This window comes from Haemaphysalis longicornis, unplaced genomic scaffold (genome assembly GCF_048455015.1).
Source record: "Haemaphysalis longicornis isolate Haplotype H1 unplaced genomic scaffold, Haemaphysalis longicornis Haplotype H1 scaffold_1, whole genome shotgun sequence".
NCBI lineage: Eukaryota > Metazoa > Arthropoda > Arachnida > Ixodida > Ixodidae > Haemaphysalis > Haemaphysalis longicornis.
This window is the reverse complement of record NW_027526203.1, coordinates 255,317,302-255,331,035: the sequence shown is the minus strand read 5'-3', so window position 1 is coordinate 255,331,035 and position 13,734 is coordinate 255,317,302. Positions and strand designations below refer to the sequence as shown.

General features: G+C 46.1%; 1 protein-coding gene across 1 annotated transcript in view; it reads right to left on the bottom strand.

The window, feature by feature from the left end:
- Mrps18b (mitochondrial ribosomal protein S18B) overlaps positions 1-12,011 on the bottom strand; it is a 32,374-nt gene extending 20,363 nt beyond the window's left edge. Inside the window, exons 1-5 of the mRNA XM_077676023.1 lie at positions 11,829-12,011; positions 11,276-11,429; positions 8,707-8,804; positions 6,304-6,375; positions 202-268 (exon numbers count right to left, since the gene is read on the bottom strand). Coding sequence (XP_077532149.1) covers positions 202-268; positions 6,304-6,375; positions 8,707-8,804; positions 11,276-11,429; positions 11,829-11,981 — 544 coding nt within the window. The 5' untranslated portion in view covers positions 11,982-12,011. The remainder of the gene's footprint in view (positions 1-201; positions 269-6,303; positions 6,376-8,706; positions 8,805-11,275; positions 11,430-11,828) is intronic.
- Positions 12,012-13,734: the final 1,723 nt, after the last annotated feature.

Below are 13,734 nucleotides of genomic sequence, written 5' to 3'. Positions count from 1 at the left end.
CGTGTTGACTGCTAGGGGGCAATTTTAAATGCTTGATTGATAACAGCATTTCACTCCTTGTTTAAAACAGCAAGATGGAATTTGCCAAAAAAAAAAAAAAAAAGAATCCTTCATTTTATGTTGTTATTGCAGTTCAGAATAAATGTGGTCATAGCGAAATTTCGCTGCAGCTAGCTCTAAGGGCTGCAGCAAAACACTCACCAGTTTTGTTGCCCCGAAGTACTTCTCCGGTGTGCGGCGAGATGAACTGCGTCAGCAACTTAGTGTTCTGCACCAGATGAAAGCAAAAGGGAAGCAATCAAACCAACTGAACGACTACAAAAACAAGAGTCGGTAAGATAATACAAAAAAATTGACAACCCCCGCCTGGAACGGGAGCGGGAGATTGTAATTTGCCTGAAAGCAGAGCATTTCAAAATGGCAGTTTCGCCCCACCATATGAATTAGTTCTTTAATCCGGATTAGTTCGCTGATATGGGAAATTCAAAAGTTCCAGTTTTCTTTAAATCAGGGTTAAACTTTATTGGGTTTCCTTCATGCATGACAATGGAACAGTGCAAAAAAGCAAAATGCACATAAGACATGCACAAAACGTGAACAAACAACTTCCGGCTACGTAGCCAACTGCTTTAGACAATAAGTCACATGCCAACATCCCCTCTCTTCTTCCCCACTGGTTCTCGCATTCCTCCTGCAAGCCCACGAGGCACCCCCTCAATACGTTCACGGCTGACAACCACTACGGCACATCATGACCTGGGCTACGAGCTGTAGTGAAGGGTAGTGAATTAGTCAATTAATGCCGACCAGCTGGGACAATGGTGCTCAAATCAAGGTCCAGTAAAAAAAAAACACTTCAGGGGATGCACAACGCCCTTCTGGTATGGTTGAAACCCCTTCTCCTTGCAGATTCATTTTTAGTTTTGCAACAGCTTTGCAAGAAGTTGGCTGCTTTGCACAACAGTAAAGTTGTGCAAGGAAGCCAAATACAGAAGGCATGCAGCTCATGCAAACGAAAACCCATCTGTCGGTTTGTGCACGGCCATTTGGCATTGGCCAATGAAAGTAGCGTGAGCAGCGTGCACAGAGTTGGCACTCGGCCAGCTAGCTTGGCCATCAGCAAATGCACAAAATGGAAATAAACTTCACGCTACAAGGACGGGACGAAAGAAGTTGGTGGTTCCACATGGTGGTTGCACATGGTGGTTCCACATGTCTACGCGTAGTAGTACATATGTGCGTGGAATCTGCACAGTTTGTTAGTCTGCGCTGTGTGGTGTGTCCTCTTCTTTCGTCCCATCCTTGTAGCACGAAGTTTATTTTCATTATGTCAGACCAACTAGCCCGTCAGGATGCTTTAATGAGCAAATGCACTTCATTCCCAAGCCAGTCTGGACACAATATATTACACATTCCAATCAGTGGCCCGCACAAAACTTCCTTTCAATTATTACACCACTTGATTCCCTTTTTCTAGATTGCCTTTTTCATTTCTTTCTGTTTTTGCACCTCTTTTGTTTCTTCTCTTTTAATATCGTGCCAGTGAATGCTCTGTGTATATTGGTTACAAACCAACTGACCGACCAACCAACCAACCCCAAAACTTGGCACGTTGACGTATAAATGCTCCACAATAAACAACACAATGTGAAAAACAGAACATTAAATGTTTGGAAGCATTCAAAACTTGTCCGAGGTGAAAAGTATTGGCAAAGAAAAATTCCTGCCTAGGTCTGCAAGGCAACTGCTTCTTTTGCTGCCATTTTGTAGCTACTTAGCGGTGCTTCACGAATGCCAGCGGCTTGGTTTATCTGTGTCGGAAAATTTGCACAGGTAGTAACCATTATCTAGGAAATATTTACACGAAAGCACTGCCAGTGAAACCAGTACAGTGAAAGCTTGTTAATTCACACCTCATTAATTCGAACTTTCATGTTAATTCGAACTGACGCTCATTGGTCCAGTCATGATACATAGGCGTCTATGGGCAAACCAACTCATTAATTTCCATACGCATTAGCTCCTCTATCGATAATTCGAACTGCGCGCCACCGTGTACATGTATTTCATACTGCCGCTGCAAGCTTTCTTGGCGTAACAATAGAGGGCGCGAGCGCTCAGTCGGTGCAGCGCCCACATGTGTTAACTTATGTCACTGCGCTCTTCCTTCACATCGTGTGCTGCTCTGTGCAGGATATCTCTGTAGTCTCCGTGTGTTGGTGTCCTTTGTGAGCTGCAGATGTTTGTCCATCTTTGTGCCGGTGCCGGCACACTCAGGCGCCGATGCGGCCTTCAGCTTTGCAACTAATAGAGGCTATGGGTGTCGCGCGCCTATTTGTTAGCTTCGAGGAGGGGGAGAGTATGCTTTCTATCCCGTTCCTGCACTGGGAGAACAAAAGCCATGGCCATCACATTCAAGGAACACAAACAGAAAGTCATTATGGACCATTTTCATCAATAAACATTTCGAGAGATTTCAAGCAACCCGATCTCAATTTTTGCTGTTTTTTCAGTGAATTTCGCTAGTTTAAATACAGTTTATTTCAAACTTGTTGAGCGTACCCGCAAAGTTCAAATTAACAAGCTTTCACTGTACTTGAAAACTACTGAACAACTCAACGAAATCTGCAATCTGCAGCCACACACACAGCCATATCCACAAATGCTGCAATGCTCCCATGAATAACTAGCTCAATGCCCGCAGTAGGCATGCATGATTGGGTGAAGATGCTTTCAATAAATGAAGGCGTTATTTTTATACCCAAGCCACAGGATACACTGACATGCCAAGGCTGGACAAATTCTAACATCAACAAGCCAGCCAGATTTTTGTCGTTACACCATGCAGTCCCATGAACCTTAAATTTTTGCAAATATGTAGTCACACTATGGAGGCATTGCGTAGTTTCCATTTTGTGCGCGAAAAGTTGTAGTGAATATCATCTGCTGCTTTCCTCATTTCATGAGCAGACTTGAAATGATGCAAATGATTTGCTGCCCTGCCAGCCTTCACGAGTGATGCAGATGGAGCCAATGTCACACATAATTTCATGGCCCCCACCTTGTAGCTCCACCTCAAGCCACTCTGATGAACAGGTCACATTTTCTCGAAACATGCAGATTGCCTACTAAGAACCCCCTCATATTCTTCTGTAATGGGGAAGGGAGAGGGCAACCTTGGAGAATGCATAGCAGAGAAGGGGCTGTGCTTAAAGCGGCCATGCAGACAAAATACAAGTTTGGTTCATTTGAAAGATTGCCTCGCTAGAATCATACTGACACCACTTTTAACGTAAACTTTGCTCAAATGGCTATGCGACTCACTAACTCATTTCCCACGCTAGAACATATTTCGTAATATGCCCAGCTGTGCGGTTGGCTGAGGCCGGCAAAAGCAAATGCAAGCAGGCAGGGCTTATAAGCTTGCCGAACGAGCTATTTTCGCTTAATTTAAATTTAACGCATATTCATTTTATCGCAGTAATAATGGTGGGACAAACAATGGAAGTTATGAAAGTACATGTAAACGTAGAAGTACCAGTGCGTACTGTTTTTGGTACTGCGCGAACTATGCTTGTTATAGCTGCACAGCAGTCTGGTGCTTTGGGGTTGCCTTCCACGACACAGGCCGACTGGCATAAGCAACATTGTCTTACGTGACCCTGTTTGTCGAGCATACCCCATGTTTCACGAAACAATTACTGCCCACCATAACAAAAACAAGCCAGGTGCAAATACAGTCAGAAACAAAGCAAAGGCAGACAGCGGTCCTGCGCAGTATGGTGGTGCCACCTAAGAGGACTAACGGTAAAAAGGCGTTCTGCATTTTGCTGCAAAGTAAACAGCCTACTAGGGTTCGCTTGAAGGCCTGTCCTTGTTACGTCATCGCAGACATCACAAAACACATGATTTGGCGGGAGAATAAAAATTTAAACTTAAATTGATTAATTTCTCAGTGAATAAAGCATCGTTTGCTGCCGGACAAGCGCTGGGGGGCACTATAAAACACCAAATCTTTCGAATAAAACAAAATTTAATTTTGTGTCCATGGCCCCTTTAAAACAGAGGGGGTTAGGGGGTTACCGAAAAAAACCCACATATAACACCAGGTTTTTTTCTAAATTTTAGGAGAAACTTCTGCCTTGCACCCCATACAGATACCAAAGTTTGCAGCACAAGATTTGCAGTTCCGATTTCGTTATTGCTCAATGCTATCATCATCAAGACCTGCAGCAGCAGAAGCATCATCTTGTGGTGCTGGTAGACTCAGAAGGCTACTTCTTGCTTCAACTGGCATTTTTTTTGGCCATAGCAACCCTGCGACGCGCTCGACTTAGAAATCAACCCATTCACTAACAGTGCATCGCACACGACGTCGCGACTTAGAAATCAACCCATTCACTAACAGTGCATCGCACACGATGTCGGGACCGGGAAGTCAGGACCAGGAAGTCAGGACCCAGAAGTCAGGACCCAAAAATCAGGACCCAAAAGTCAGGGCCCAAAAGTCGGGACCCAAAAGTCAGGACCCAGATGCCTTTACAACAAAAGTTATAGCTGCCGAGACCACGAATAGCACCTAGGGCGGCAATACGGTGTCACTGAGGGCAGCATTTGCGGCTGCAGGAAGCAATTTTTTTTTCGCACAACAGCTTGAGAAGTTAACGGGGGCCAATGAACAAACAATTTCTCGAGATTGAACGGGTCGTTGTTGTGCGACCCAAATAACCTGCAGACTTGGCTGTAAACATAGAGTTGCTCAAATGAAGCCCAGAGAAGCTGCCCGGGAGAAAGGACTGCTGCGGAATGACTTCAAGGCCAACAAAAACTGGGTGTTGAGCTGAACCCACAAACTTCCCAAGAGTTATGGAGAACCGCTCATGGTTTATAGTGCACGTGAGAAAAGTGCAGTAGAATGTTGACGTTTGAGCTAAACTAGATCAGCCATATCAGATGCCACTGCACCATGCTGTCGATGCTCACAGCCCAGGAGAAAAGCCCCAAGCCAGTCTGCACAACGTCAAGTGCCAACGAGAAGACAAGGGTCACCGTAATGCTATTCCTGCACAGCGGATGGTCATAAGCTTCCACCCAATCTAGTTTAGGCAGAAACCACTGCCAAAAAATGTGCAATGTCAGGACGAAGGGCAGATGAACCACGCACTTGTGCTTGATTGGATGAAGTCTGTCTGGTGTCAGCAGCAGGGAGCCCAGCTGAGGTGGCCATTACTACTTGTGCTGGACGCTTTTCACTGTCCGCTGGGAACTACTAGAAAGAACTACTGCGCGAATCTTGCACGGCACTCGTCATCATACTTGGAAGAATGACATCCTAGTTGGAACCGCTGGGCATTTGCATTAACAATCGCCACATCAAGCTCTGCTACTTAGAGTGGATGAGGTGGGGAGACCCGGAAGTTAACAGCTACCAGACGGCTGACATGGGCCTCCCCTGATGCTTTGTAGCTGGATCGTGGATGCTTGGGCCAGCACCCCTGAGGAACTCATCAGTTACGCTTATAAGAAATGTAGCATCTCAAATGCACTTGACAGCACCAAAAATGACTTTCTGTGGAAAGAGATCTTCGACAAAGGCACCCCTGACGTCAGTGCCAGTGAAACACGGACACGACAACTGAACGTGAACTACAATGCGAATAAATGCTTTCTGTGAGCTTTACCCACCCACAATTTATGCAGATGAAAACTTTTTTGTTCTTACTCTATGCGAGTCTGCGCGTTTTTACTTCTACGAAAAATTGGTTTTAAAAAATTGGGATGGCTGTGCACATGCCACAGCAAACCAGTTGCTTGTTACTTTTGAAAGTGCACAATAGGTCTCTGGCACATTCAAGGTATAGGAATATTGAGCAAGGGTAATGGTAATATTATTTCCACCGAGTGCAACTAGCACTTTATTTCTTTTCCCCCCTCCATCAGAGCAACAGTCCCCATGACACAGCTACAAGCAAGCAACTTATTTTTCGGAGCAGGCCTTGGCCACTATGCCATCACAGCAGTGTCTACTGTCATGAGGGATGCCAACGAATGACATCACGTGACAAGGTACACAAATGGACGAAATCGAGGCGGCATTGTGACACGCAAAAATTGTGCAAGCCTTCTGTTATCGAGCACTTTTTTGGGGGGGAGCAATTAGTACAAGTTATGAATTCACGGTGCAACCATGCACATCAACCAAGGTAGATGTGCATGCCAGCCACCAGTTCAGAGGAATACTATGCCGTATTCTGAAATTACAAAACACAAGCAGGATTTAAACTTCAATGCACCTGTGCTTACCGTGTGGTGAACAACGAGGTACTCGTCCCTGCACAGAGGGCAAGGGCTGCCGGTGCTGATCACACCGTTTTTCTGAAACACCAAAAGTGTGGGGGGGGGAAAGCATGTAAAGACAGTCCTGAAACACACAATAACACTTGCCTCTTTTGAAGCCCCAACTCAGTTCTACGTGCGATTGGTCTTGTGGGTGGACTGGAGTGCATGCGGTAATGCAGAGAAAAGAAGTACACCCTTTCTAGTTTCTCACATCTTGTGTCACGACTGACCGTATCAAACGCAGACAGATGCAAAGCCCCGAAACCACAAAGGTGGCCCTACATGGTGCAAGCCCAATTCCCTAGTCTTGTTAGTTCTACATATTTGTGGTCTGGACACAACGAAGCCATCTATCATTTTGGTCCGGACATTTTTTGCAACCAGTTTTGACAGTTGGTGCGTTAAATTAAGGAAGTTTTTTATTGTTGAAATCACTGAGAATAGGACACCCGTATTAGGAGATAGTACTACACAAAATCAGCTTCTAATACGCTGTATACTATGAATTTTCTGACTGAAAATACCAAATTTCGGATCCACTATGCTTGCTTCCCCCAAAAAATGTAGTTAAATGCGCAGTGAGCACGTGACAAGGTACACAAATGGACGAAACCGAGGCGGCATTGTGACAAGCAAAAATGTTGTGCAATAAAGCATCTGCTTATTCCAATAAAGTGGAGTGCTGCGAAGACATATGCAATAAAATCATAGACGCCAGCAAAGTTGTTCAAATTGGGGCTTAAGAGTTGAACCAACACATAAGCCCACCGAGTAGAAAGATATTAATTAATATAAACCACTTTTAACAGGTGGCAAAATCACGATACACATGAACTCGTTTGTTTTTTCGTTGACAAAAAAAAAAGACACAGCAGCCGGAAATCGTACATCGTACTTATTGGTGCCCCAGCCACTGAGCCTGCTTAGTCAAAAAGGTCTTACCTTCCAGCAGTACTTCGATGTTGCTGTTTAGTAAGAGATGCAAAATATGTACCCCAGTAGAGTTATGTGCTAGCAGTTGCTTGGCTGCCAAATTTTGTACCAAGTTCATGACACTCAGCCTCTAAATAACAATAAACACGCTTCCTGGGGATTTCTCCCAACAGAGCAGTGGTGGAATTTACAGGAGAACGTTTTTGAAAAACATGAACGCTGGCTACTCCTAAGACGTGTACATCAGGTTCATCGGCGCAGCGTCTGTAATGGCATTTGCCAGCACAACTTTAATCAAAAATTTCCTTGTGGTTGATAATTTGCCCAAAAGAAGGGGTGCAGCTACAGCTACATTGACTACAGCTCTCAGGGTCCAGCTTACCTTACAGGTGCTGTTATGTGGCAAACTAAGCAATGAGTTTTGCACTCTATTTTAAGACTGGCCCCGCCAGTAGCGATTGTCTGCAGTAACAACTTTTGTTTTTAAACACCATTTTTGTGTGTGCGTGCGTGTGTGTGCGTGCGCGCGTGTGTGTGCGAGAGAGAGAGAGAGAGAGAGAGAGAGAGAGAGAGAGAGAGATGGGGGGAGGGAGGGAGGGGTGAGTGTGCATTTGCGTGTGCATGTCTATGTTTTCAACTGGCCTCACCAGGTTCAGTTCACTGCAACCTGAAATCCTGCGTGCTGCACCAGAATACCTCTTGCCGTTGTAGAAGGTAAATGCTGGTGCTTCTTAGCTTGGTTATTTTGAAAAACAAAAGAAGAAAAGAAAATAATATGGCCTTCACATGTCTTCTGCAGTAGAGACCATTTCGTAACTGAGCCAACTTCGGCTGTACAGTTCATACAAACTGTGATAATTTGCATCCCTCCCATCCCTTAAAACTTTGAGACAGGGCCCCCACTCAATTCAGACCACAGCAATGGAGCCCATCCAAAAAACTCCTCCACTTAAACCACGTCTGCTATTGACAGACTGGTCACACTCAAGTCTTAAAAGTGTTTAAAGAGTGCGAGTCACTAGTTCCATTCCCAGGGCTGCTGTGGTCGGCATGCACAAATATGTTTTGGCATCACCACCAACCACCCCAAACACTTTTCCTCAACGATACCACCTTCTGTACTCCTGGTACCTTACAAACTATTGCAAGGACAGAATAGAGGGGCACAAAGTATGAAACTCTATTAAGCAGGTAAATACCAGTTTCTTTTCCCTCAAAATCAGGACTCGGCCCCAAATGCAGTAATGGACTAATTTTGACCAATGTAAAAAATCTCCCCCCCCCCCCCCCCCCCCATGCATTCACTATCAGTTTAAGGTAGTCAACAGCAACCAATCCAGCCATTCACATGCATGAATGAAACTACAAGGTTTGGTTGACCTCTTCTGGTCACCAATTAGGTAGAACGGGGGAGAGCGTTGCTGCGGTACATACAATGCACGACTTCCGGGTCCGCGCAGGGGGAAACTGGCCTTTGAAGTTTCTCCTGTACTTGGTCCAGACGGGATCATCGCCATAGGTGTCTCTGTAGGCTGCAAGTTGACAGATGGAGCTGGTTCAAACAATCACCGCAGTTTAAGTGTTAATAAGGGCTTCCAATCATTGTCTTTGAAACTGGGGGGTCGCAGCTCACAGAAATTTTGCAATAGATACGGCTGGGGTCCTGAAGCAACTCGAGAAGGCTTCTTCTTCTTTTCTTTTTTTTAAGGAACGAAAGCAAATTACAGCCATGCACTGCCCGCAAGTGTGTGTTATAAAAAAAAACAGCAGTGCCAGTGGTTCCTTCAATAGTTGCACCCAAGCCACTTTTGAAACAGGACACGCAGTCGCAACAAAACATTTTTATCCGCTTTTCTGTCAACTTGATTTTGTTGGACTAATTATCAGTATGCGTGATCTAAAATACTTCAAGCAAAGCCCGCTACAGTCGACCAGCCACAATCGTTGCAGATGCCTGGGTGCAATTTACCCGGCGTTCCTGACGTATCACCATAATAAGTAATCGTGTCATTACACCCCAGAGCATGCGTACGGTATTGTGCCAGCAGGAGTGTGTATAAAAGCAAGGAAGTTGAAGCGGCACTTGGGGAAAAAATCAGCCAGCTCTCACAAAAATGAAGCCTTAAACTGCGATTCGTTATTTAACTGCTGTAAAGTGCAATACAGGTTGCACAAAGAAAAAAGAACCTAAGGAGCATTCACGTAATAAGACATGACTTTTCGGCTCTGCTACAAGTTAGCCATGCCACACCGCGCCATTCAAAATTATCTCAACAGTACCTAGAGCAGCAATCAGCACCATGTATTGCGCACACCTGAAGAGAAAATATACCATGCATAAACATCACTCCGTGAATTTTACCCATTTTAAAGAGAGGAGCATACTCCTATGAAATAACAATGTGAAACAAGTGGTGGTGATTTCAGAGAACAACAGAGAGGAAACTAAAGCAAAGTGACATAATTTTTTCGGCCCAGAAGAGTAACAAAAAAAAAATGGCTGGCACTTCATGGCATAAATTTTTGATCGCAGTTAAGCGGCCACCACGCACAATAACTGTGCTTTTTTACTGTGCACAATAACTGTGCGGCATGTTTGAGAAAAGTATCAGTGCTGCTTTTTTAAGCAGCACTGATACTTTTCTCAAACATGCCGCGAATGTGGGACCCACTTTGGCAGTTTCCCAGGCAGCTACGAGACAACCGGGCAGCCAATGAACAGAAGAAAGGCACTGACTCCCTCTAAGCATCCTGCGAAGCTTGTGCAACATTTTGTTTTTGCTCGCACGGAAGATTCCACGTCTTGTTGCAGCACAACGGCAATGTAGGCTGCGCCCCCGTGAACCTGCCAGAACGGTAACTACATATGAAAAATGTTCATCACAGTGCAGTTGGATCTCAACAATGCGTTACATCCCTTTCACAAATTTATCATCATAATCAGCCTATTTATGCCCATTGCAGGACAAAGGCCTCTAACCACTCCATCCCTGCACATCCAGAGTCAATTATTTGACCCCAAATTCTCTTATTTCCTCCTTCCATAGAGTTGCCAGTCTTTCTCTACTGCTAGTCCCGTTTATGGGCAGCCACACTGTTACCCAAGTGGTCATTTCACTGCATTACATGCCTAGCCCAGGTCCACTTCTTTCTGCTAATTTGGGCCATGATGCCTTTCAGCTGAGTCTGTTCCCTGATCCAAGATACTCATTTCCTTTCATCCTTCTTCGTCCATGGCTAGTTGGGCCAACCCATGTTTTCTTCTCAAGTGTTCACTGAGGCATCAAGTTTCTGCCCCATAAATTATCAGTGACAGTGTGCACTGATTGCGTGCCACTCCTTTCAGTTTCCGCCCCATAAACCATCAGTGACAGAGCGCACTGATTGCGTGCCACTCCTTTCAGTGACAAACATAGCCTACTGGTCATTATGCGAGACTGCTTGCGAAGCACACCCCAGCCCAAACAAATTTGGTGCCACACTTTTTTCTTGTGACTGGGATCTACCCTTACAACCTGTCCAAGGTTTTAATTCATCCACTTCTTCAAGGTCTTCATTACCCAAGCTGCAAACAAGTGCTTCCTCCACTTCTATTCAACATTACCTTTGATTCCTTCAACACTACAGCCAAACTTCCCAAGTGCATGTTTGGCATGTGTTCCCCAGAATCAGTGAACAAGACAACGTTGTCCGCAAATCCCAAGTGGCTCGCATATTCTCAATATATTGTATCCTTGACTTTTTTCAATCAAGGTTCCTAAATACCCCTCCAGACATGTTGTAAATAATTTTGGTGAGATGGTGTCTGACGTCTGACACCCTTCCTGAAGGAACATATTCGCAAACGCGTGCTCCACCCAACAACCACGAGCACCCTGGGCGGGGTGCTCGTGGTTGTGGAACCTTTTTTGGGAGGGTGTCGATATCCTTCTGGGGAAGTGTTTGGAGAGGTGTATAAATCCCTGCTTCCCAGTCAACACCAGTAACAATCAATACAACTAACCTTTACTTTCGAGGTACTGGATGCTTAACTCCGGGGGATGAAGCGTGATTTTTTTGACGTTCAGCTTCGCTTCACCCTCCGCGTCCACGCTACCTTCTTCTTCGTTGTCGGCCTCGGAGAAACGACACTGGGATGTGGCCAGGTGCCTGCAGCTCTGCACAAAACCGGACGACACACAGCCGTTGGCTGATCACTTCCACAATGCATTTTCGCGAGAGCAAAGTATAACGGTGCAGTCACTACAAGGTTGCTCCGAGTAAAGTGTAGAGGTGCCGTCATTATAATGTAGCTGAACTGGGGAAGATATTCCCTTTCTGTGAGTTCGATCCGACAGGATTTCTTCGTCGCAGGTGTTTGAAGCAGTCTTGCAATCAAGCAATTTGGGTAGTTACGCAGTAACTTGCGCAAGCTGCGAGGTGACAAAACGTATTTTACATCACCGTGCAGATTCGTTAAGGACTAGTTAAGATGTCAAAAAGCAATAACCGAACCATGAGTACTTTGCGATGCTTCTTGAAGTGTCCAATGGGTTAGCCCACATTTGCATTCTCACCTTGAACTGGCTGCATGGAAAACCAGGAGCTGTGTCTTGCCATGTGTACGCGCCTAAACGCGCATATTTCTTTGCGAGTGAGTTGCGACTAGACAGTGAACATGCCGTGCGCAGGCTGCGCGAAAAGCATGCACGCCACATGTACGCGGCCATGTTCAGAAAAGCGTAGTGGCGGCGTCGTGAACTACCGAGGTGGCCAGTGGCCACCCATCAGTTTCGGTTTTGTTTCAAACTCGAGGACAGTGACCTACGTGAGCAAATACTCGTCACAAGATGAGGCGACAGAAGCGTGTGGCGTGTGCATGCTGTGAACAATATTCAAAAACAATCTGACACTTAGTAACGGAATGCCAGCACGAAATGAGAGGAAAATTCCCTTTCAACTGCTGGTGGAACCAACTGTGACAAAAAACGGGGAAGGGCTCAACTTGAGTGAATAGAAGAATGAAAGGTTTTCTCTCCTCCCTGACCAGAAGTTTAGAGTTACGGGTAAAGTAGAATGCGAGGCCGGCTTGGTGAATTGCTTGCGATACAAACAAATATAAATTTGTTTGTATCGTTTTGTAATAGTTTTGTAATTCGTTTTGTAATAGTAATTCGTTTGTAATAGTAATTTAATTATATGCAGATTTCGTTGACTCGATCGTGCATCGCCCTCGCGAGCTCAGGAATTTCTGGGAAGGGTCGTTTAAGAGATCTGATAGAGAGGAGCCTTCCTTGGGCCTGATGAGCCAGCGCTGATATCGCCGCAGCGTCGCGTACTCTCTCGGGCACAGTAACGAACTCGACGTAAAATGAGTAGTTTTAGGGTAAGTTTTAGGGGCGAAGCTCCTTAAGTCATGGGTCTGTCCATCCCTTGTGTCTCGTGGTACGTGACCGCCGCATGCTTTCGGAGATGTCGCAAAGTGGGCCGCGTTGCACGCGCAAGAACCGGCTGGAACCGGCAGCGCAAACTCGGCACCGGGAGCGCGAGCTTGTCTGTGTTCGCCAACGGAGGCGCGAGCGCACGTGCACTGCGAGGGGGAGATCACGCAAGAGAGAGAGAGAAACAACTTTATTAGACACCGGCTGTTTGGGGACGTGGCCTCTCACGTCGTGACCGAGCGGCCCTAGCCAGGGCTTACTCGTAACCCATCTGATGGGTCACTTTCAGGCCTCTGGTTATCCAGGGCCTCCGTCACCAGCTGGACGGCCAGGAGTTGAGTGTTGTAATCGCAACTCCGAGTAGCAGTTATGAACTGCGGTGGGATCCCTTTTTCTTTTGCTTCGGTTGGATGAGTTCTACAGTCCCATAGGATATGAGCCGTAGTAGCTCTTTCACTAGCACACCACTTGCACTTATCACTTGCGTACACTTTCGGACACATGTGTCTAGCGAGCACTGGAGTAAGTAACGAGTTCGTTTGCAGTTGTCTGTAGGTCACTGCTTCTTGTCTTGTAAGTCTTGGATGTGGCGGGGGCATGGTCCTACGGCTGGATCGATACCATTCGAGGACCCCACTGTACGTGTTGATCGTTGAATCTTCGTCGGGCTCCTGTTCCGCAGATGGAGAATCCGGACATCCCGACGCGTCTCGACCGGTTAGCGCACGCGCCGCCTGGTCCGCCTCCTCATTGCGGTTGCTGTGTCCCTTGGTTGAGTGGAGAAGTCCCATGTGCGCTGGGAACCATTTTACCGTTGTGGTCACAGTTCTGGGGGGTAGGGCACCGCACAACCTCACAGCACTCTCAGACACGTTGTTGTTGGCGTAGCTTAGGATTGCTGAACGAGAGTCACTAAGTATCGTGGTGCACTTAGGGTTAGTGAGCGCTAAGGCAATGGCTACTTCTTCTGCCTGCTGTGTTGTTTTAGCCCTAATGCTGCCGGCGGTGAAGATTTCTCCGGTAGTGGCGGCTATGACGACGG